Consider the following 22,266-nt stretch of genomic DNA (forward strand, 5'->3'; position numbering starts at 1 on the left):
GCTGGGGCTCTATCCTCTCCTCACCTCCTTGGTGTTTGCCCAAGAACCCTTAAGTCCTTGTCCCATAAATCATGTCTATGTCTCTTGAGGCATCTGAGGATGCAGATTTGTCCACCATCAAGACCACCTATCTTTAGAGGAGCCCTTCCAGTTCGGGTCACATCACAAATCTACTCTTCAAGTACTTTAGCCAAGAGGGTGGCTTGACTATCACATAATTTTGAATATGTGATCTGAAAAATACTTAAGAGAAATGCACACTTTAAAATTACAACTTGCTGGAAAATGCGGAATGTATGTTGCCTTTGCGTCAAGGCCCAGATGGTTCACTGAAAGATGAGCAGATCGAGAGGGTGTGATGCATGTACGTAACAGAGTATTACTCGGCCATAAAGAGGAAGGAAACTGGCTCATTCGAGGAGACACGATGGAACTAGAGTCTGTCATGCAGAGCGAAGTCAGGGGTGGGGGGTGGGGAGGCAAACGTCATATATTAGCCTATAGACGCGGAATATAGCAAAATGGTACAGATGATCTTATCTGCAGGGCAGAAACAGAGACACAGATGTACAGAACAGGCATATAGATACCCAGGGGTGGGGGTGGATAAATTAGGAGATTGGGGTTGGCACATATATATAGTAGATGTTATGTATAAAATAGGTAACTAGTGAGAACCTACTGTATAGCACAGGGAACTCTACTGAATGCTCTGTGGTGACCTAAATGGGAAGGAAATTCAAGAGAGAGGGGACATATGTGTACGTAGAGCTGATTCACTTTGCTGTACAGCAGGAACTAACGCAACACTGCAAAGCAACTATGTTCTCCAAAACATTAATTTTAAAAAGTCAACTGATTTAAATAAGAAAGGCCACAGGGTGGGAGGTGGAGAGGCAACAGTTTCTCCTAGTTCCCTTCTACATTCCCCATATTTGGGGGAAAAAACAAACCTACCTCTCTGGCAGCAGGTACTTCCAAAAGTTAGTTTCCCATATTTTACCTACTAAAACACATTAGTGAAACATTTAGCCACTCCAGAGTCCTTGGGTGCACTTTACCATCATCCAGAACAAAATGGCTAGAAATCACCTAGCCCCGCATGACACACAAAGCATGCAGGAGGAGGCACCCGAAGAACCTGGTCCCCTTGTCATTCAGCAGACACAGTGGTGTAAAGGTGCTGTCAATAAGAAGTAGAAAGTAAGCTATCACAGTGGCGTAAGGATCGTTAACAATCCAGCTACAGGCTTTACAAAATGCCTCAGAGCATCATGGCCCCAGATCCTGTCACTTCTTTGAGGACCTCACAGGAAACGGCCTAGAAGAGCACTAGCAGCACAGGGGAGGGGTTTTTGCTTCTGAGATGGAGCTCTGACTGGATATTAAGCTCTCAGTTCCAAATTCACCTTTCAACTCTGCGATGCTGGGGGCTGGGACTTTGCACCCGTCGTACCTTCGTCAGGGGTTTCCTATTGGTTTCTACGGATAGAAGGCACTAGAAGGGGGACGTCCCTGGTGGTCTAGTGGCTAGGACTCCATGCTCCCAATGCAGAGGGCGTGGGTTCGATCCCTGGTTGAGGAACTAGATCTCACATGCTGCTACTAAAAACCCGGCACAGCCAAATACTTACATACATATATAAAAATTTAAAATATTCAACAAAGAAGGCACTAGAGGGAAAATTGGAGAAGGCAATGGCACCTCACTCCAGTACTCTCGCCTGGAAAATCCCATGGACGGAGGAGCCTGGTAGGCTGCAGTCCATGGTGTTGCTAAGAGTCGGACATGACTGAGCGACTTCACTTTCACTTTTCACTTTCATGATTGGAGAAGGAAATGGCAACCCACTCCAGTGTTCTTGCCTAGAGAATCCCAGGGACGGGGGAGCCTGTTGGGCTGCCGTCTATGGGGTCACACAGAGTCGGACACGACTGATGCGACCTAGCAGCAGCAGAGGGAAACTGGAAGCAGAAGAAGAGATGGCACATGCTCTTCCCCATTAATCAGCTGTTCCTCTCAGCATCGTCCTAACAGCAATGGGTTTCAGACTCCAGCTGCTCTGGGCATTCCCAGAACCAGCTTCATCACCTCCCTTCTTCCCCATCCCAAGCACCAGCCCCAGCCTGGGAGCATCCCTTTGCTTTCTCGGTTATTTGAGCCCTTCGTTTCAGCTTCTGTTATCTGATAACCTCAACCTCTTCCCTTGACCCCTCTCTTCCCCACTCAGCCTCAGGGTGTAACTGCTCTCTACAGCCAGTACCTGTGGATTCCATCTTTCTTTGTTCAGCCCTCTAGCCCTTGTGTAACTCTGCACATTAAATTCCTCTTGGTGTGATACCTAGTGGTTTTGTGTGTTGTGCTGTAGGCTGGATCTGAGTTAAGCACAAGAACTTAAAGCTGGGAGGAAATGAATTCATTGTTCGTATCATAGCAAAAATGTAGCATGCACTTATATGTACTACGCATTTTTTAAGGGCTTTAGAATATGTAATCCTTCTAATGCCCACAGCAATTCAATGAAGTGGCTATTATTATCCCCATATTAGAAAGGAAGAAAATGAGACTATAAGAATTTTTAAAAAATTACTTCAGACATCCCCTAACTAGTAAGTAGTAGAGCTGGGATATAATTCTAACTCTAACTCCAAAAGCCTTCTGCAAAAAACTGAGGCTTTTCAAGATACTTCATGCTGCTCCTTCAAGACTGTTTACAAGGTTCACAAGTAACTTTGTGCAGGTGTATGATGGCTTTTTTGTTATCCTCGTAAGTCTCATTCCTTGACAGTCCCCTTCCCTTTTAATATGCCATCGCTCGATGAGTAAATAATGGCATCTGTCCTGTGCAATGCCCCATATACTGGAGTTGGCTATTACGTTTCTTCACGGCATCATTTCACCTGTGCCTCTCCCTTCCATACTGTTTATAAACTCAAAGTCAGATTGAAATTGAATCCCACTTAAACCTTTATTTTTTTAACAAGAGTACTTCATCTGTGTTGCTATATATTTCCTATTGCATCAAATCAGATTCCGTATAGTGATTCTGAGATTAATTAGTGGAGTCAAAGTCTAACCTCTCCATTGTAGAGGGAGTCCAAACCTGTAAATGCAAAAACCATCACCTTCTATAAGGTTCTGGCATGAGACAACCGCCATAGTCAGGGTATACAAATCAAATGTTACACAAAGTGACTCCTCAGAATAATGGAAATAAAAATGAAAATAAACAAATGGGACCTACTTAAACTCAAGAACTCTGCACAACAAAGGAAACAATAAACAAAACGAAAAGACAACGCACAGATTGGGAGACAACATTTGCAAATGATGTGAGCAACAAGGGATTAGTCTCCAAAATTTATGAACAGTTCATGATGCTTCACAGCATCAAAAACCCAATAAACAAATGGGGAGAAGACCTAAATAGACATTTCTCGGGAGAAGATACAGAGATGACCAAAAGGCCCATGAACAGATGTCCAACATCACTATTATTGGAGAAATGTACATCAAAACTGCAATGAGATACCACCTCACACTAGTCAGAATGGCCATCATCAAGAAACCCACCAACAGTGCTGGAGAGGGTGTGGAGAGAAGGGAACCCTCCTACACTGTGGGTGGGAATGTAAATAGATACAGCCACTATGAAAAACAGTACAGAGGTCCCTTAAAGAAAGAAAACAGAGCTGCCACATGACCCTGCAATCTCACTCCTGCACATATACCCAGAGAAACCCATGATCCAAAAGAATATATGCACCCCAGTGTTCACTGCAGCACTGTTTACAACAGCCCAGACATGGAACAACCTAGATGTCCATCAACAGAGGAATGGACAGAGATACGGGACGTATACATACAGAATATTACTCAGACATTAAAAAGAATGAAAACCGCCATTTACAGCAACGCAGAGGGACCTGGAGACTGGCACACTGAGTGAAGCCAGAGAAGGAGAATTATCGTATGACATCCCTTATACGTGGAATCTGAAAAGAAACGATACAAATGAAAGAGACTCACAGGCTTAGATACAGAAAACGATTCACAGGCTTAGAGAACAAACAGAGAGGCCGGGGTTGGGGAGGGGAGATAGTTACGGAGTTTGGGATGGACATGTACACACTGCTGTATTTAAAATGGGCCACCAGCAAGGACCTATAGTATAGCACAAGGAACTCTGCTCAACGTTATGTGGCAGCCTGGACGGGAGGTGAGTTTTGGGGAGAATGAATATGTGTATATGATGAGTCCCTTTGCTGTCCACCTGAAACTGTTACAACATTGTTAATCAGCTATACTCCAATATAAAATAAAAAGTTTAAAAACAAAGACCTCCAAAAAACTGACTCCTCAGAAAGGAAATAACAGATGGTGTTCCTTCAAGCCTTCAAGGAAAGCAAAAATCCCAACAGTTCATCCTACTCCTGACAAACTCGCAATAAATTTTGTTAATCAGTATTTCAAACCACTCTTTAAATTTCAAAGGGATCAAAGGTCAAGGGTTTCAAAGTCTAGTTCCATGCTTCTTTAAATTCTGTATCTGTTCTTACTTAGTTCTTTGAACCCTGTGGGCCCGTATTTGCCTAATTGAAAATGGACAGAATGTCTCCAACTTTACTTCACCTCAAAGGACTATGGGGAGGGTAAAATGAAAATATAAAAGAAAAAGTTAGATATGACAAATAAAGATTTATTATCATAGATCAAATTTTACCCAGAATAAGGAAGAATGAAATGAACTGAAAGCTTGAGAAGCCACCAAAAGTACAATCAACAATGCTTGAGAATCCACTGCAATCCAAATCTGAAGCAATAGGATGGATGAATTATAAGGCAACAACCACTGCCTACAGATGATATGCTAGTACACTAGTAACTCACTTAGAAGTTACTGCCACCACTTGACTCTTTCATCGAAAGCTATGTTACACCAGATATAGTTCCCAGATAGAAAATCACTTAATGCTGCCCATGTTAAAATGAAGAGATTAATGAATACAGACACCACTACTATAAATAAACTAACAAGGACCTTCTGCATAGCACAGAGAATTATATTCAGTATCTTATAATAACCTATAGGGGCTTCCCTGGTGGCTCAGTGGTTAAAAAAAAAATCCACTTGTCAATGAAGAAGTCATGGGTTTGATCCCTGGTGGGGGAAGATACCCTGAAGGAAATGGTAATCCACTGCAGTATTCTTGCCTAGAAAATCCAATGGACAGAGGAGCCTGGCAGGCTACAGTCCATAGGGTCGCAAAGAGTTGGACACAACTCAGTGACTAAACAATAACAAAATAACCTATAACATAAACTAATCTGAAAAAGAATATATATGTATATATGTGTGTAATATTGAATCACTTAGTTGTATACCAGAAATGAATGCAACATTGTAAATCAACAATACTTCACTTTAAAATAAATTAATAAAAATTGGGATTAAACCAGTAATCTTGATACCATTAACACTCGATTCAGGGACCCACCCTTCAAGATACTGAATTTCCTAAACAAATGTTAAACTAAAACAAGAAAATGCATTGAGTTTAACCTAAGAAGTCACTGATTCTGTCTATAAAATATACCTTTTATACATTATGTAACTTGATAGGCCAAAGAATCAAGTCCTCCTGCAAAGATTAAATTCAGTAATACTGTTCTGAAAATACATGTGCTGCAAAATACTGTGAGCATAAGCGATCTGTTACCAACTGGGACTTGGAGAATGAGACCTCAGTCCCGCTTCCCCCAACTCAAAGAAATCTTTTAACCATTCTTTGCATTTTGATGATGGTTATAGTTCAGAGACTCTTCAAATGTCATTTTAGAAAACTAATGTTAAACACACAAACCTAGTTACTCCTGATTTTTATATTAAAAATACATAAAAGCTGAGCAGTTTTCCCTGCACTACCATCTCCAAAGTAGGTTTTAAGAATTTTCACATTCCATTATCTGAAAGAGTCAACAGACATTTTCTTTTATCTTTTCAGCTACTGGGTTCTCAAATTCTCACCTTGACATCATCAACATAGTTTGGAAATTGCTGACACAGGCTATTCAACTGTGCTAAAAGATTTGGGTTTATATACAGTTACCACAGTGCCACCATCTGAGCAAAAGAAAGCACAGTAACATTTTAAAATAAAGCATAAATAGCAGGATTTATCTTTTAAAAAAAGATTGCCAGTGAACTTCATATTTAAATACAATTAGCAAAACTCATAAAAAGATCTCAAACAAGATTCTGAGGGATGTGATTGAATGACGAAGTTTGCCCAGTTACACCAGAACCTATTTCAATTTCTTAAAGTATCTCAAAGAGCAGACTGTTTTCAAAGAAGTAATATACTCTTACAAAGAAAAGCCCAATGCAAGACAAAGACCATAATAGAGAAGGATTGTGTTCAAGCACATCCAAGAGGTGAAAAGAGGAGGAAAATCTTCGGAAAAACTATGAACAGGCTTAGATACTAAAATCTTAGTTTTAAACATAGAAGTTCTTACCTCCCACTGTAAATGAGGCGGGATATTTCGTATCTGAAGTTTCCGAATCCTGCAGAAGAATTAAAATGTTTTTTAAAAGAAAACAAAAAAAAAACATAAAAGCAAAAGATATTTATAGCCAACATGGATGTTTTGAAACTACCTAAGATATATTTATTAACTACATACCAATATATACTAAGAAAACACAGCCCAGGAAAGAGAACGGAGACCAAGTTAATCACAAGATGAACGCTGAGACCACTGGAAACCTAGCATCATTGGATTGTCGTGGCTTACTCTAAAAGCCACTAAAACTGGCAGATACAATGTTTGAACACATTTCATCTAATGACAATATGCTAAATTCAAACCCTTTAGCCTCAAAGTAAGCATCCCAGAACACAATCAAAGCCTTAGTCCAGATGTTCTTAATCTGAGATCACAGCCAAAGGATTCCTGGACAGAATTCAACGAAGGTGGTCGGGAACAGTGGGGTGCAGAGGGGTCAGGGTCACATTTATTTTCACTATCCCCTAAGTGAAATTTAGCCACCTTCAATAGTGAATGTTGGCATTAAACCACAGTAGAATTACATGGCTTGTACTCTTGACATTAAAATAAGTCAGGCATTTTCATTTTACATTAAGGTGTTGCAGATCTTGTATATTCACTACTGTGTAGTTAGCTGTGTTGCTAGAACTTGTTACGTATGTTAAGAAACACATGTTATTATTAGCTTTAACATTTTCTAACTGTATTTCAAAATAATTTCCTTTATAATCCTATGTGCTTTATTTTATGCATTTAAAAATATTCCAAGAGGTCCACACATTTCAGGCTGCCAAAGGAATCCAGGGTACAAAAAAATCATTAAAAATCCCCCACCTGAGTTTCAATGCCTATATATATTCCTATATATATATACTATGTATATAAAACACAATATATACTTTGTAAAATAATAAAAACTATCATATATCTCCTCCTCTTCTACCCCCTCCTCAAAACTATCCAAGTAAGAGAGGAAGGATGGAAAGAAGGAAGCAATACGAATTAAGTGAGACTGTACGCTGGACACCACACACCAATCACCCTTTTACAAGGGAAAGGCATTTAAAGTCAACCAGCTCTTTTTTTTTTTTCAACCAGCTCTTTTTTAAAAAGAGACTAGCAACTGGGCATGACATCTCAGGTGGAATAATTAGCCTCTAGCTCTACAGCTAATTGCCCTTTCCAGGCCCAATGATCCACTTCTAGGTACCTCAGTGCAGACTGCATTGATAGCCTAGTTATTTCCCATTCACCACAAAACCTAAATGAACGCCACAGACTGCCTGCCCCTCGCTGTTGTCGTTCAGTCGCCAAGCTGAGTCCTAGCGACCCCATGGACTGTGGCCTGCCTTTAGGGAACTCTAAATTAGCATGTAAATTAGCCAAACTCAGGTATGTCCTGTTTGTAATCATAAAATAGAGGATGAAGGAAAAATCATTCTTACATTATTTTTATTAGACAGTTAAAGCATGATCACCAAGGGCAAAGTATCAGAGATAGTGAGAGAACGTGAATTTAAGAAAACATTTTCAAACACCGTGTAGTCTTAGATTTTACACATCCTATCCTGGAATTTGTTTAAAAGATAAATCATGTGCTAATAACTGTTAAAGCTGCTAGAAGCATACTGTATTTCTGCCTTTGTATAAGTTTTATATTCTTCTATAAAAACCTTAAAAAAAATACACCCTAATAAAAGTATTCCTAAAACAAAGATTTCAATCTTTCATGTACTGCTTTAGCAAGCAGAAAAGTTACTCACATTGTGTAAATGTTTACCCTGGGTAACTAAGAAGTCAGAATTATTTACTACACATTTGCAAGTACTAATCTGTCTTAAGCAACTGACACATTAAGAAATAAGAGCACAATGTTAAGAAACCCAGTATTCAACTCTATTGGACTCTGTTTCTGGGTGTATATATATGGGTATATATATTACTAAAGAAATTTCCCCCCCCCAAAAAAAAAAAGAAATTTCCCCAATGCACACACAAAAGTGTACACAGAGAGTTAAGGTCACCAAGCAGGTAATTCTTCTTTATTACAAGAACAAATACCTACTTCATAGGGCTCCCAAGAATTTAAATAGGACACCATTTTTTGTACATTAGAAGTAATCCATTAGCCATGTTTCCCCCACATATTCTTCAAAATGTATATCTGTCACCTACTATTAGAAGTTACACCAGAATAATTATTTCCCTTAACTGACTGACCATTTCCATTATCTGATTCTCTAAAGTTTAAACAAACACCAGGATTATTTTCATAAAGTTAGTATTTTGACGGGCTTCCCTGGTGGCTCAGAGATAAAGAATCCGCCTGCAATGCAGGAGATATAGGAGACCCATGTTCGATCCCAGGGTCAGGAAGATCCCCTGGAGAAGGGCATGGCAACCCACTCCAGTATTACTGCTTAGAGAATCCCATGGACAGAGGAGGCTGGTGGCCCGCAGTCCACGGGTCTCAAGTTGAACACAGCATAGTGTTTCGACATCTAGTAACTGTGTTTTCCCACTTTGTTTTCCCAGCTCCCATCTCCCATCTGAACTGTTAGAATTGGGTTGTATTTAAATTAGATTCTAAATACCTAAGAGTCAAGAAAACAGATACTGGTATTTGTTTCTCCTCTGTGATTACCAAATCATTAGAGTTTAATTTTAACTACCAGCAAAATACGCTGGCATTTCACCTCCTCCTAAAACACACCCAAGTTTCATTACAAGGATCACACCCCATAGGGGCAGAGACTCTTAGGCTGTCTCGTTCACTATCGCATTCGGAGCCTGAAACACTGGCAGCTGAGAAGCACTCAGTTGATAGTTAAATTAACATTTGTTATAATACAGAGAGGGGGACGAAAACACAAGACTCACAGATCCACCATGCAGAAACTACTAACATTCCCAATGGTTTTATTACAGCTGATGTAATAAAATCATGGTGGGATGACAGTGGGAAGACAGTGGGAATACAGAAAATTACAGCGGGAAGATCAACAGCCCCAGAAACAGGAGAAAGAGAAGTTAACCACCTGCGCTATTTTCAAGAAAACTTCCACACAATCTATTTATAAATTAATCATATAGAATTTAAGGCTTTTCTGCCAACTGGGAAACCTTTTAACCTTTTTTTTTCTTTTTTGGCCTGCCACTCACTCAAACTGTGGGATCCTAGTTTCTTGATCAGGATCAAATTCACACTCCCTGCACTGGAAGCATAGAGTCTTAACCACTGGATCACCAGGGGATTCTTCCATTTAACCTTTTAAAATGCTTATTATGCTTGAAATAGTACTGGATTTTATAGAAACTATTTATTAAAAGCTGGTTTAAGTACAGGATAAAGAGCCATAGAACTCATGTAGACTTCTAAGGGCATCTTCAAAATTTTTAGTAATAAATTGAACAGATTTAAATTGATTTTATACAAATTTTCATATTGACATCAAACTAGAAAAATCATATCAACCTCCATATGCCTGTATCAGTTTATCAAGTATGATTACCTACCTAAATCTTATTTATTTCTACTCACATGTGTACTAACAAATCCCACATACACGACCTGTCATGCTACAGTACATCTGGAAAAACCTACTAAAGGACCTTTTTGCTTTAAAAATAACTATCACCATTATAGTTTCTTAAAATGATTAACAAAAATTCCTTAAGAACAGAACATTTTTGGTGTTCAGTCACTAAGCTGTGTCTGGCTCTTACCAACCTCATGGACTGTAGCACACCAGGCTCCTCAGTCTTCCACTGAGTTTGCTCAAACTCATGTCCACTGAGTAGGTGTTGCTATCTAACCACCTCATCCTCTGTCACCCCCTTAGCCTCCTGCCCTCAATCTTTTTCGGCCTCAGAGTCTTTGGCCAAAGCATTGGAGCTTCGGCATTAGTCCTTCCTATTCAGGGTTGATTTCCTTTAGGATTGACGGGTTTGATCTTGAAATCCACGAGACTGAAGAGTCTTCTCCAGCACTACAATTCACAAGCATCAATATTTCAGCGCCCAGCCTTTTTGATGGACCACTGTACACACTTCATCTCACATTTTATATGATGACTGGAAAAACCAGAGGTTTCTATATAGACCTTTCTTGGCAAAGTGATGTCTCTGTTTTTTAATATGCTGTTTAGGTATAGAATACCCACTCTATTTCCAATTGAAAAGTTATGACCAACCTAGATAGCATATTCAAAAGCAGAGACATTACTTTGCCAACTAAGGTCGGTCTACTCAAGGCTATGGTTTTTCCAGTAGTCATGTATGGATGTGAGAGTTGGACTGTGAAGAAGGCTGAGCACCGAAGAACTGATGCATTTGAACTGTGGTGTTGGAGAAGACTCTTGAGAGTTCCTTGGACTGCAAGGAGATCCAACCAGCCCATTCTGAAGGAATCAGCCCTGGGATTTCTTGGGAAGGAATGATGCTAAAGCTGAAACTCCAATACTTTGGCCACCTCATGCGAAGAGTTGACTCACTGGAAAAAGACTCTGATGCTGGGAGGGATTGGGGGCAGGAGGAGAAGGGGACGACAGAGGATGAGATGGCTGGATGGCATCACGGACTCGATGGACGTGAGTTTGAGTGAACTCCAGGAGTTGGTGATGGACAGGGAGGCCTGGCATGCTGTGATTCATGGGGTCAGGGTCTCAAAGAGTCGGACACGACTGAGCGACTGAACTGAACTGAATTGAATTGCTATCTTTTTACAGTTGATCTGCTCATATCAAGATACCAACAATATGCCCACATGTGTAGAGCAGATGTCTCTTAAGGTTTCACACAAGAAAATCCCTTCACTCCATTTTCTTGCTATTTATTTGAAGGTCAAGGTCATAAATCTTACATGAGTAACTCATTCTGGGTTTTATTCATTGCATTCTGAGTCATTTTAAATATTAATAATCGTTTGCTATGTTGAATTTGATAAACACAGATGCATAACATCTTTAAACTGTTCATACAAAACATAGACATATATGAATCCACCCACCCAAATAATCAGAACAAGACAATTGAAACTACCATGCTCTTTCCCAATGCCTACCTACCTTCCAGAATGTAACCACCACCCCCATATTTTTTGCCATTCTCATGTCTTTTAAAATAGTATTTTTAGTAACTCTAAGTTTGTCTTTAGGTTACTCTTTAAGTAGACAAATAACAAGTAGAATAGCAAGGAGAGATAAGAAAGCCTCTTTGCAACCCCATATAGTCAATGGAATTCTCCAGGCCAGAATACTGGAGTAGGTAGCCTTTCCCTTCTCCAGGGGATCTTCCCAACCCAGGGATAGAACCCACGTCTCCTGCATTGCAGGGGGATTCTCTACCAGCTAAGCCACAAGGGAAACCCCCTGTTGTTTGACCTGGGGCCAAACTATGGTGGAGCTAAGGAAGACAACAGCGAACTCCTTCAGAACTCCTTCAAACCGTCCCATGCACAGACTGCTGCACTCAGTCAGGAAACAAAAAAAAACACAAACCTGCCATTCTCCTCTGGTTTCTTACTGCCTGGATTTTGCTACTTACACTCCCCCCCATGCTGCTGCTGCTGCTGCTGCTGCTGCTAAGTCACTTAAGTCGTGTCCAACTCTGTGCGACCCCACGGACAGCAGCCCACCAGGCTCCCCCATCCCTGGGATTCTCCAGGCAATAAAACTGGAGTGGGTTGCCATTTCCTTCTCCAATGCATGAAAGGGAAAAGTGAAAGTGAAGTCACTCAGTCATGTCTGACTCTTAGCGACCTCATGGACTGCAGCCTTCCAGGCTCCTCCATCCATGGGATTCTCCAGGCAAGAGTACTGGAGTGGGGTGCCATCGCCTTCTCCCTCCCTCCTTTTCCCTCTCCCCTCCTCCTCCCTCCTCCTTCCCTCCCTCCCTCCATGTCCCCTCCCCATCATCTCCCCCTCCCCTCCACCCCTCCCTGCACCTCCTCCTCCCCTCCCCTCCTCTCTACCCCTTCCCTCCCTCCATCTCCCCCTCCACCTCTCCCTCTCCCTTCCCCATCTCTCTCTCCCTCCTTCTCTCCCCGCTGGCCTCCACCAGCAGCCAGCAGTCCAGGGAATCCAGGTGGTGCACATGGTGGTGTTGAATGTTAGGCTGGCCCTATAAAAGTGGTAGTTGGATCAGAAGATTTTTGTGGGTCAGGGAGAGGTTGTGTACTTCCATGAAGAGACACATTATCTCTGGCTGTCTTCCCAAGATGCTGCAGTCACTAATGATCAGTCCCTAAATACACTGTTTCACTCAAGGTTGAAAATGGATTTCCTCATTCTGTCATGCCTTCCATACTTTTTAAATTTAGCTGGAGTTTTTCCATGAAGAACAACTTTCCTTTATCACGTATCTGGAGACTCTGAACCACAATGAATAGAGTGAAGGCAGGATAAACACTGGATTCTCTCCTTTCTGCAGCAGACAGTTTTGTGCCCCTTATCATATCCCCTAGCTCATCTCTGGTTTCATCCACCACTGTGGGACAGCCCTGGGCACAGGGAAGTTTTCCTGTCTTCTTCCATCCCTAAGCACCCCTTAGGCATCTGTTTTTCCTCAGGTTTTTCACCCAAGCCTCAGCAGAGTTCAAGGATAGTCCAGAGGAAGAGGAGAGATGAAACCCTGAAGATAATCTGGAGATTACAGAGGAGAATGTGGGAGCCAGCAGGTAAACGCCCTTGTTTTCCACCTGGGAGGCATATCTGTTCGTGTCTCAAAGGCCCTGTTTCCTCAGTAAAGTGCCCTTTGTTGGCTTTTCCCAAACCTCCGTTTCACTCTTTCCACTCTCCCACTCTTGCTTCTTGAAACCATCTCCAAAATAAACCAGCTTCATGCAAACCCTCATCTCAGTGTCCTCTTTCTGCAGTTCAAAGACATTGTTATTTCAAACTTTTCGGAATAATGAATTGGTCCCCTGGTATTGTCCAAAGAGGGCTAAATGCTTATTTTCTACCGGCCTGCCAATGCAGGTTAGACGAAAGAGATGCAGGTTTGATTCCTGAGTAGGGTAGATCCCCTGGAGAAGGGCACTGGCAACCCACTCCAGTATTCTTACCTGGAGAATCCCATGGAGAGAGGAGCCTGACAGGCTATACAGTGCATAGGGTCGCATAGAGTCAAGACACGACAGAAGCGACTTAGCACACACACACAACATTATGCATGCCTGGGTATTTTGTGTTTATCACCTCACTGCACTGAATCCCCCATCTCTGGCTGTCAGCAGAAGCTTCTGCACACAGATCCTGCACCTTTTGAAATGATGCAGCTCTCCAGCAATCTCTGAGAGCCTGTCTGCTTTGTTATGATTACCCAGGTTCCAATTTGTACACTTCCTGCCACCATCTTCAACCAGTTCTGTCTACAAACACTGGTTCCTTTTAGTCAGAAATAATATACTGAAACACAACCTGGTCACTAGAATGCTCACTGATATTGGGCTGGACATTGCTTCTAGGCCAGAACTAGACAATATACATTTTTTTTGAAAGAGAAATAAACCACATGTCCATGCTGATTACAGTCTTCCTTCCACCATATTCAAAGGGACTGGTTCCAGTACCCCTTGGCTGCCCTGCTGGCCAGATACCAAAATCTACAAATGTTCAAGCCCCTTATATAAAATGGATAGTATCCCAAATATTTTAAATCATCTCTAGATTACTTATAATATCTAATGCAAAGTAAATGCTATGTAAACAGATGTAAATACAATATAAATAAAAGGCAGATAGTTGCCCACACAAAGCAAATTCAAGTTTTCGTCTTTGGAACTTCCTGGAATTTTTTTCCCAATTCTTTTTCATCCGCAGTGAGTTGAATCCATGGATGCAAAAACTCACAGACATGGAGGGCCAATTGTTATTTTGTTTATTTTAAAAATATATTTATTTATTTAAATGGCTGCTCCAGGTCTTAGTTGCAACATGTAGAATCTTTCAGCTGCAGCATTCGAGATCTAGTTTCCTGACCAGGGATCAAACCCGGGCCACCTTGGGAGCAAGAAGTCTTAGCCACTGGACCAGCAGTAAAGTCCAGCTGGTTATTTTCGACTTAAATTTTGATTACTAGGTTTTTGCCAAAAGTCTTTGACCTCTACTTTCCCTCCCTCACATTATAGCCTGACACCAGGTATAAATAAGAATGTAAGTGAGAAAATGCTTTATGTCCACTATGGACTGAATGTTCATGTTTCCCACCCCAAATTTGTATGTTGCAACCCCCCTCCCTAAGCAATGGTGTTAGGAGACGGGCCTTTGAGGATTATTTAGGCTTACTGAGGACAGGAGCATGGAGCCCCCGCAATGGGATTACAGTTTTTCTAAGAAGAGAGACCAGGGCTGTCTTCACTGCACACTCTGAGGAAAGGCTATGTGACCCCACAGCAAGAAGGCATTGGTCTACAAACCAAGAAGGGGGCCCTCAGCAAGAACTCAAGAACCCACCTGCACCTTGACCTTGGACTTCCCTGTTTTTAGAACTGTGAAAAATAAGCATCTGTTAGCCATCCAGTCTATACAGAAGCCCCAACTGCTTAAGACAACGTCTGTTATCTAACCTCACAACTCAGCATTTTATAGATTCTAAGATAAAAGCACAACTTGACCTGTCCAAGGGCTTCCCTAGTGACTCAGAGAGTAAAGAATTCGCCCGCAATGCAGGAGATGTGGGTTTGATCCTTGGGTCAGGAAGATCCCCTGGAAAAGGGAATGGCAGCCCACTCCAGTATTTTTGCCTGGAGAATTCCACGGACAGAGAAGCCTGGCAGGCTACAGTCCATGAGGTTGCAAACATATGAGTGAGTGACTAACACACACAGCAGTAAGAATATTACACGAAACAACTGACTGGCTCAAAACTGGGAAGGGAGTACAGTAAGGCTGTATATTGTCACCCTGCTTATTTAACTTATATGCAGAGTACATCATGTGAAATGCCAGGCTGGATGAATTCCAAGCTGGAATCAAGATCCCCAGGAGAAATAGCAACAATCTCAGATATGTAGATGACATCACTCTAACGGGCAGAAAGTGAAGAGGAACTAAAGAGCTTCCTGATGAGGGTGAAAAAAGAGGAAAAAAACTGGCTTAAAACTCAGTGTTCAAAAAACTAAGATCATGGCATCCAGTCCTATCACTTCATGGCAAACAGAAGGGGAAAAAGTGGAAGCGGTGACAGATTTTATTTTCTTGGGCTCCAGAATCACTGCAGATGGTAACTGCAGCCATGAAATGAAAAGACATTTGCTCCTTGGAAAGAAAGCTATGGCAAATCTAGACAGCATATTAAAAAGGAGAGACACCACTTTGCTGACAAAGGTCTGTATAGCCAAACAATGGTTTTTCCCGCAGTCATGTACAGATGTGAGAGTTGGACCATAAAGAAGGCTGAGCACTGAAGAATTGATGCTTTCGAACTGTGGTGCTACAGAAGACTCTTGGGAGTCCTTTGGACAGCAAGATCAAACCAGTCCATCCTCAAGGAAATCAACCCTGAATATTCACTGGAAGAACTGATGATGAAGCTGAAGCTCCAATAGTTTGGCCACCTGATGTGAAAAACCAACTGGTTGGAAAAAACCCTGATGCTGGAAAAGACTGAGGGCAGGAGAACAAGGGGGCAACAGAAGATGAGATGGTTGGATGGCATCACTGACTCAATGGACATGAATGAATCTGAGCAAACTCCAGGAGACAGCGAAAGACAGGGAAGCCCGGTTGCAGTCCATGGGTCACAAAGAGTCAAACATGACTTAGCGACACCACCATCTTGTCCAAACACACACATTAAGGAGTGGCACAGTCAGAATCCAGCTCCAGGAATTACAGCTCCACAGTCCATCCTCCTGACTATATTCCATCTTACTGATTCCACTCATAATCCAATCAATAACTATTATCAAGAAAAACTTCAGAAAAAGTACAAGGTTGCATGTCAAACCCAAAGAGCAAAGATATGCCAGCCTTAAACAAAATGCTCACTTTGCCCCACAGCTTTAAACCATACAGTCAACTCACACACTTAGAGTCGATACCGACATTAAATGGACATGTGTGAACATCAAGAAAAGTATGGAAACCATCGTTTCCAACTAAGCCAGAAACTCAGCTAATTCAGCTGCCTCAAGATATGCTATGAAGATTGTATACACTAGCACCTAGGCACTTAAAGTTAGTCATTTCATGCTAAGTCCTAATGCAAGACACACAAGTGTATCAGACTTGCAATCTTCCATCCAAATGAGCTGTAAGTCCTACATGTTCATTTTCCTTATTCCTCCCAAAGGCCATCCGTGCTCTTTCTTTCTACCATCTCTTAAACAAATCAAGAGAATCACCAATTTCCCACATCACAGATAAAGAGGCTGAGACTTGAATCATGATGTAACACAGCTAACACCAGCTGAAGTCGGGAAAAGAAAACCAAATCTAACTAAACTTGTGACATATTCCTCTTTGCCTTGATTTCTTACACAAAGAGCTGGGACAGTCTTAGCCTGGTGGTCCAATGGCTAAGACTCCTGAGTTCCCAATGCAGGGGGTGTGGGTTCAATCCCCCGTCAGGGAACTAGATCCCACATGCCGCAACTAAGGGTTCACATACAGCAGCTAAAGATTCTGCATGTTGCAACTAAGACTAGGTGCAGCTAACTAAAAAAAAAGAGCCGGGACACATGGTCCATGTGTGCACCGTGTTAGCTGCAGTCATGCCCAATTCTTTGCAACACCATAGACTGCAACCCACCAGTCTCCTCCGTCCATGGGATTTTCCAGGCAAAGATACTGGAGTGGGGTGCCATTTCCTTCTCCAACGTGTGCACGGGTCACTTTCAAATAAAAAACCAAGGCTGTGGACTCAGAGGAGTATGGCATGGCCTCTTCAACCTGTCACCTGGAGACACTCTTTACCCGCTGCAGATTTTCATTCTTACCTGTATCCAACCAACACAAGCTACGCCCAAAGAGGCACTTGTTCAACCTGGCCAAATTCAATACAATTACCTGTACTAATTCCAACATTCAATAATGTATTAATAATTAAATCTATCTTTTCTTATGTTATACAGTTAAGAATGAGCTCCTTAAAAGGCCGACCTCAATTTTTTTAAGCAGAATACTCCATAGATTAATTCCAGGGGAAATGACTCATTTCACACTGCTGGTGACGAGCACCAACCGCCATAACCTTGCCTCTTGGGTGAGCCGGCAGTCTCATGAAGTCCTCGGACAAGCAGCACAGCCTCCCAAGCTTTCTCCCCTTTCATTCTCCCTCTAGGCAAAGCTGTAACAGGCTCAGAAACTTAGCTATAAGTTTGTAAATGAGGAAAACTGCGAAGAGCCCAGATGTCCAGGCAAAAGGGCTAAGCTCAAAGGGAAAAAAGCATCCTACCCCCTAAAAAATATATATACATGTTCAGGGATAGAAGTGTTCCACATCTCGACAGTGGTTGTACTTTCACAGGTGTATACAGTTGTCAAAACTCACTGCTTTGCACAGTTTTAAAAACATGCACTTGGAGATGGCAGGGGATAAATTGGGAGTTTGGGATTAACATAAACACACTATATATATAAAATAGGTAAACAACAAGGACCTATCGTATAGCACAGGCAACTTTTCCCGTATAGGTTATCTTCCATAACAATCTATCCTGGAAAAGAATAGATCCACATATGCATAACTGAATCACTTTGCTGTACACCTGAAACAAATAATACTATAAATTAATTATGCTCTAATTTTAAAAAGATGCACTTAGATAATAAAATAATAAAAATAAAGAAGATGCTCTTGACTGTATAAACCATAGCTCAATAAAACTGTTGGACGAAAAGGAGTTAGCTAAACAAATTACAATATATAACAAAATCTCAGGGACATTACAAATGTGTAATATTTAATCAGGACATATGTTCATAACATTGTTCACTGGAAAATAGCATATTATTAAACATGGGATATGATCTCATTTTTAAATGTTTTACCACAATAAATGAACAAATGTCCCCAAGCAGAAACAGAAAAAATGTGCACAGACACATGAACAAACAGAAATAAAGAAGTATAACACCAAAATACTGACTATGATGAGCTCTGGCTGGTAGAATCATGCGCAGTTTTCAATTTCTTTTTGCTTTTGTGTTTTATAAAATAAATGTTACTAACTGATAAGGGAAAAATAAGATGATTTCCTATCCATAAGATTAATCAAGAGAAAGCAGTTACAGATTCCAACAGTTCTAACTAGCTCTCTAATATCAGTTTTCTCTGTCCCCCAAAGATTTTTGAGTCTCACAGAAGATATGAGACATTTCAGGACACTGTTCAAGAAGGGTCAGTAAAACTGGGAAGGAGGGAGCAAGGTTGAGAGTTAGGAGTAAACTGAGTAGACCTCAGGTTAAGAATCTCTATATAAGACTGAATCCCATCGATTGCACTGACAGTTAAGAAGTCACACGTCCTGTAAAGAAAAGCATATTTGCTGCAACACTTAAAGGGAACGCCCAGAGCCTGGTGAATTTAATTCTGGATGGAGGAAAGGAAAAGAAAACAAACTGTCCCCTCAACTGTACCAGTAAAGAGATGTCGCTCTGGAAACAGCCTAAAGGTCCACTGATAGCTGAGTGGATAAAGATGTGCTGTATAAGCACAATGGACCACTACTCAGCCATTAACAAACGGAATAAGGCCATCTGCAGCAACAGGGTGGGCCTAGAGATTTTATCACACTCAGCCAAAGTCAGTCAGAGAAAGGCAAATACCATATGATATCACTTACACGTGAAGTCTAAAACATGGCACAAATGAACATATCTACAAGACAGAAAAAGACACACAGATATAAAGAACAGACTTGTGGTTACTAAGCCGGGGGGGGGGGGGTGGAGGAGGGAAGGTTCAGGAGGCTGGAATTAGCAGATGCAAACTTTTATATATAGGATTAATAAACTCAAGGTCCTGTTGTATAGCATAGGGAATTATATCCTGTCATAAACCATTATGAAAAAGAATGTATGCATAACTGAATCACTTTGCTACACAGCTGAAATTAATACAATATAAATTAAGTATACTTCAATAAAATTAAAAACTAAGGAGATGTCATTCCAAGTGTGGTCTAAAGAACATCCACATTACCATCACCAGGAAGGCTTACTTAAAATGAAAGTGTCAGGGCCCCACTACAGACCTCCTAAATCAGAACCTCTGGGGATGGGGCAGGGAAGTGCGGTTTCACACACACTTAAGTTTGGGGGCCACTGAGCACCCACGCACCCGTAAGGTCTGTTTAACAGGGCAAGTCCCATGAAAGCCAAGTCATTTCTAGCTTATTCACTACTGTATACTACAGCACTTAGCCGACTGCCTGGTTCATAACCGGCAATTACTCAAGTAAAGGAACAACAGTCTCTTTAAACATTACAGTTCTAAGTGAGAATCTAAGGTGACTCATTTTGTCATTTCCCAGCTTCCAGATCATGAGAGTAACATCCATGTCCCCTTCACGGAAACAGCGGTATTTCTCTTTTAAAGGTGCACACTGCCATCTTCATCTATAGGGAACAGTCTGACAGCCCTAAGTGTATGGCTGGAAACTTGGAAAAATCCAAGAAAGGCTGGGTGTTCTTCTGCGTGCCATTCCCATTACTAATGTCTGCAAATATGCACTGCCATCTCTTTTCCTTGTAGGAGATTACATGTCCCATAAAGTTCTTGAACTTTATTAGGATATGTGCAAAGCAAGATTTCAGATCACTTTGAAAAATAATAGTTGAATTAACAGAACACAAACGGATCCTTAGTTCCTGAATAACCAGAAGATTTCTCTGGTCTTCACACTGAGAAGTCTTTCACCAGAAAAGTCACAATGAGTATTTCAACCAACCAGAGAAACACACGCAGCTGAACATCAGGGGCAGTGTCTATTTAAAGAAAAGATTCTTTGCCTGTATGACTCCAAAGGGTAGCTCTTTCAAAAGTGTAACATTAGCTGCCTGAGATTCCTTATTTGAACCAGGGCACCTGCATCAGCCGAGAAAAACTCTTCCCCCTTAACAGAAATTTCAATATGTAAACACACATGCTCATACACACACACAGACACACAATGCTTCGATGCAGATTTATATGCATAGAAAAATATCAGAAACAACCTAGATGTGTATCAATAGAGGACTCACTAAATCAATCAGCTGTTACAAAAAGAGCTAGTTTTATCTTGATAGAGAAACAAATCCAAGATATGTTTTTAAATATATGAGGAAGAAAGCAAGTTGCAGGGGGAAAAAACTCCATCGCTGAGTAAAAAAGGAGGAAGGAAAAAAAAAAGTATGTTGGTTTTTGTTTGACTATGAATAAAGAAACTACCAACAGTGGACGCATGGCAGAGACTGGGATGAAAACTGGGCGCTTGAGGTATAGGAATAATTAAGAACTTTCTTTTAATGTCTTTTAAAATATTTTACACCATGTACTATAAATGCATTATCTATTCAAAATTAAATTTAAAAAATTTTAAGTGTAACACAACATAGCAAATTACACATATATTCCTTGAAAATTAGGGTGGTCACAAGAGAATGAAGTACTAAGATATGAAATCTCTACTTTGAGTCACACTGAAAATTAATCATTCCCACATTTTTCCACAGTTAAACTAATTTTATAAATACCCTTACATTTTTTTCCAGCAAGACTCATATTTTTAACAAGTGATTTTACAAGCTGTGTATCTTAAAGCTACTCTGTCCAGTGAACTTCTCATTGGCCACACCCAGTCCAAACTGAATTGTTCTATGAGTTTAACACATTTAGTAGATTTTAAAGATGTACAAAAACAGGAGTATAAAATTACTCAACAATTTTTATAATCATCCCACATTAAATTTAAGTTTTAGGTTAGACAGTATAAAACAGTAATTTCACCTGCTACTTTTTACTTCTACCTGAGGCGACTAGAGAAGTTTAAACTTTATATATATATATGTATGTGTATATATATATATATATATATATATAGTTCACATCTTTCAATTAGGCGAGCTGATCTAAAACTTAGTACACTTGATTGTTGTTGTTTAGTCCCCAAATCATGTCCAACTCTTTGCAACCCCATGGACTGTTGCCCACCAGCCCACTGTAGTCCATGGGATTTCCCAGGCAAGAATACTGGAGTGAGCTGCCATTTCCTTCTCCATGGGATCTGCCTGACCCAGGATGGAACCCGCATCTCCTGCACTGGCAGGCAGATTCTTTACCACTGAGCCACTTTATTTCCATTTATCAAGGTAATTTCAGGATCTAACAATATTTTATATAGAATACTTATTTTCCACATAAAAGTCACCATCACTAAGTGAACTATACCTATAAGAAGGTGTTTCAAGAGGACTAAAGTTTCCAAAGATCTGTATTTTGAACATAGGGATATCCCTATATTAACATTTTATTTCATATTATTCCTACCTGGATGTGTTCCTTACCCAAGACAAATCCTTGGATTTGTGTTTTCTTTTTTTTTTTTTAAGTGAGAAAGTTGCAGTTGGTCATTATCAAGTTATATCTTCTCATTAACTAGTAACTACAATAATCTCAGTACACCTGAGAGTCTGAACAATGAAGTTTAGATGCCTTGTTTCCAAGTAGAGTTACACAATGCACATAGTTTATATTTCCAATTTTAATACATTTTGTATAATCAAGCA

General features: G+C 40.7%; 1 protein-coding gene across 6 annotated transcripts in view; it reads right to left on the bottom strand.

Annotated features, from left to right (window-relative positions):
- The window catches only part of IGF2BP3 (insulin like growth factor 2 mRNA binding protein 3), a 149,181-nt gene that overhangs the window by 101,614 nt on the left and 25,301 nt on the right, over window positions 1-22,266 (bottom strand). For 5 of the 6 annotated variants that reach the window (XR_011256635.1, XR_011256634.1, XM_069587678.1 and 2 more), the window contains exon 3: window positions 6,521-6,569. The exons of the other annotated variant lie outside the window; for it this stretch is intronic. Coding sequence is in view for 2 of the 5 variants with exons in the window: in XM_069587678.1 (XP_069443779.1) it covers window positions 6,521-6,569 (49 nt within the window). In the remaining 3 variants the exon portion in view is untranslated. The remainder of the gene's footprint in view (window positions 1-6,520; window positions 6,570-22,266) is intronic. 6 annotated transcript variants of the gene reach the window in all.

The sequence above is a fragment of the Ovis canadensis genome, chromosome 4 (genome assembly GCF_042477335.2).
Source record: "Ovis canadensis isolate MfBH-ARS-UI-01 breed Bighorn chromosome 4, ARS-UI_OviCan_v2, whole genome shotgun sequence".
NCBI classification, from domain to species: domain Eukaryota; kingdom Metazoa; phylum Chordata; class Mammalia; order Artiodactyla; family Bovidae; genus Ovis; species Ovis canadensis.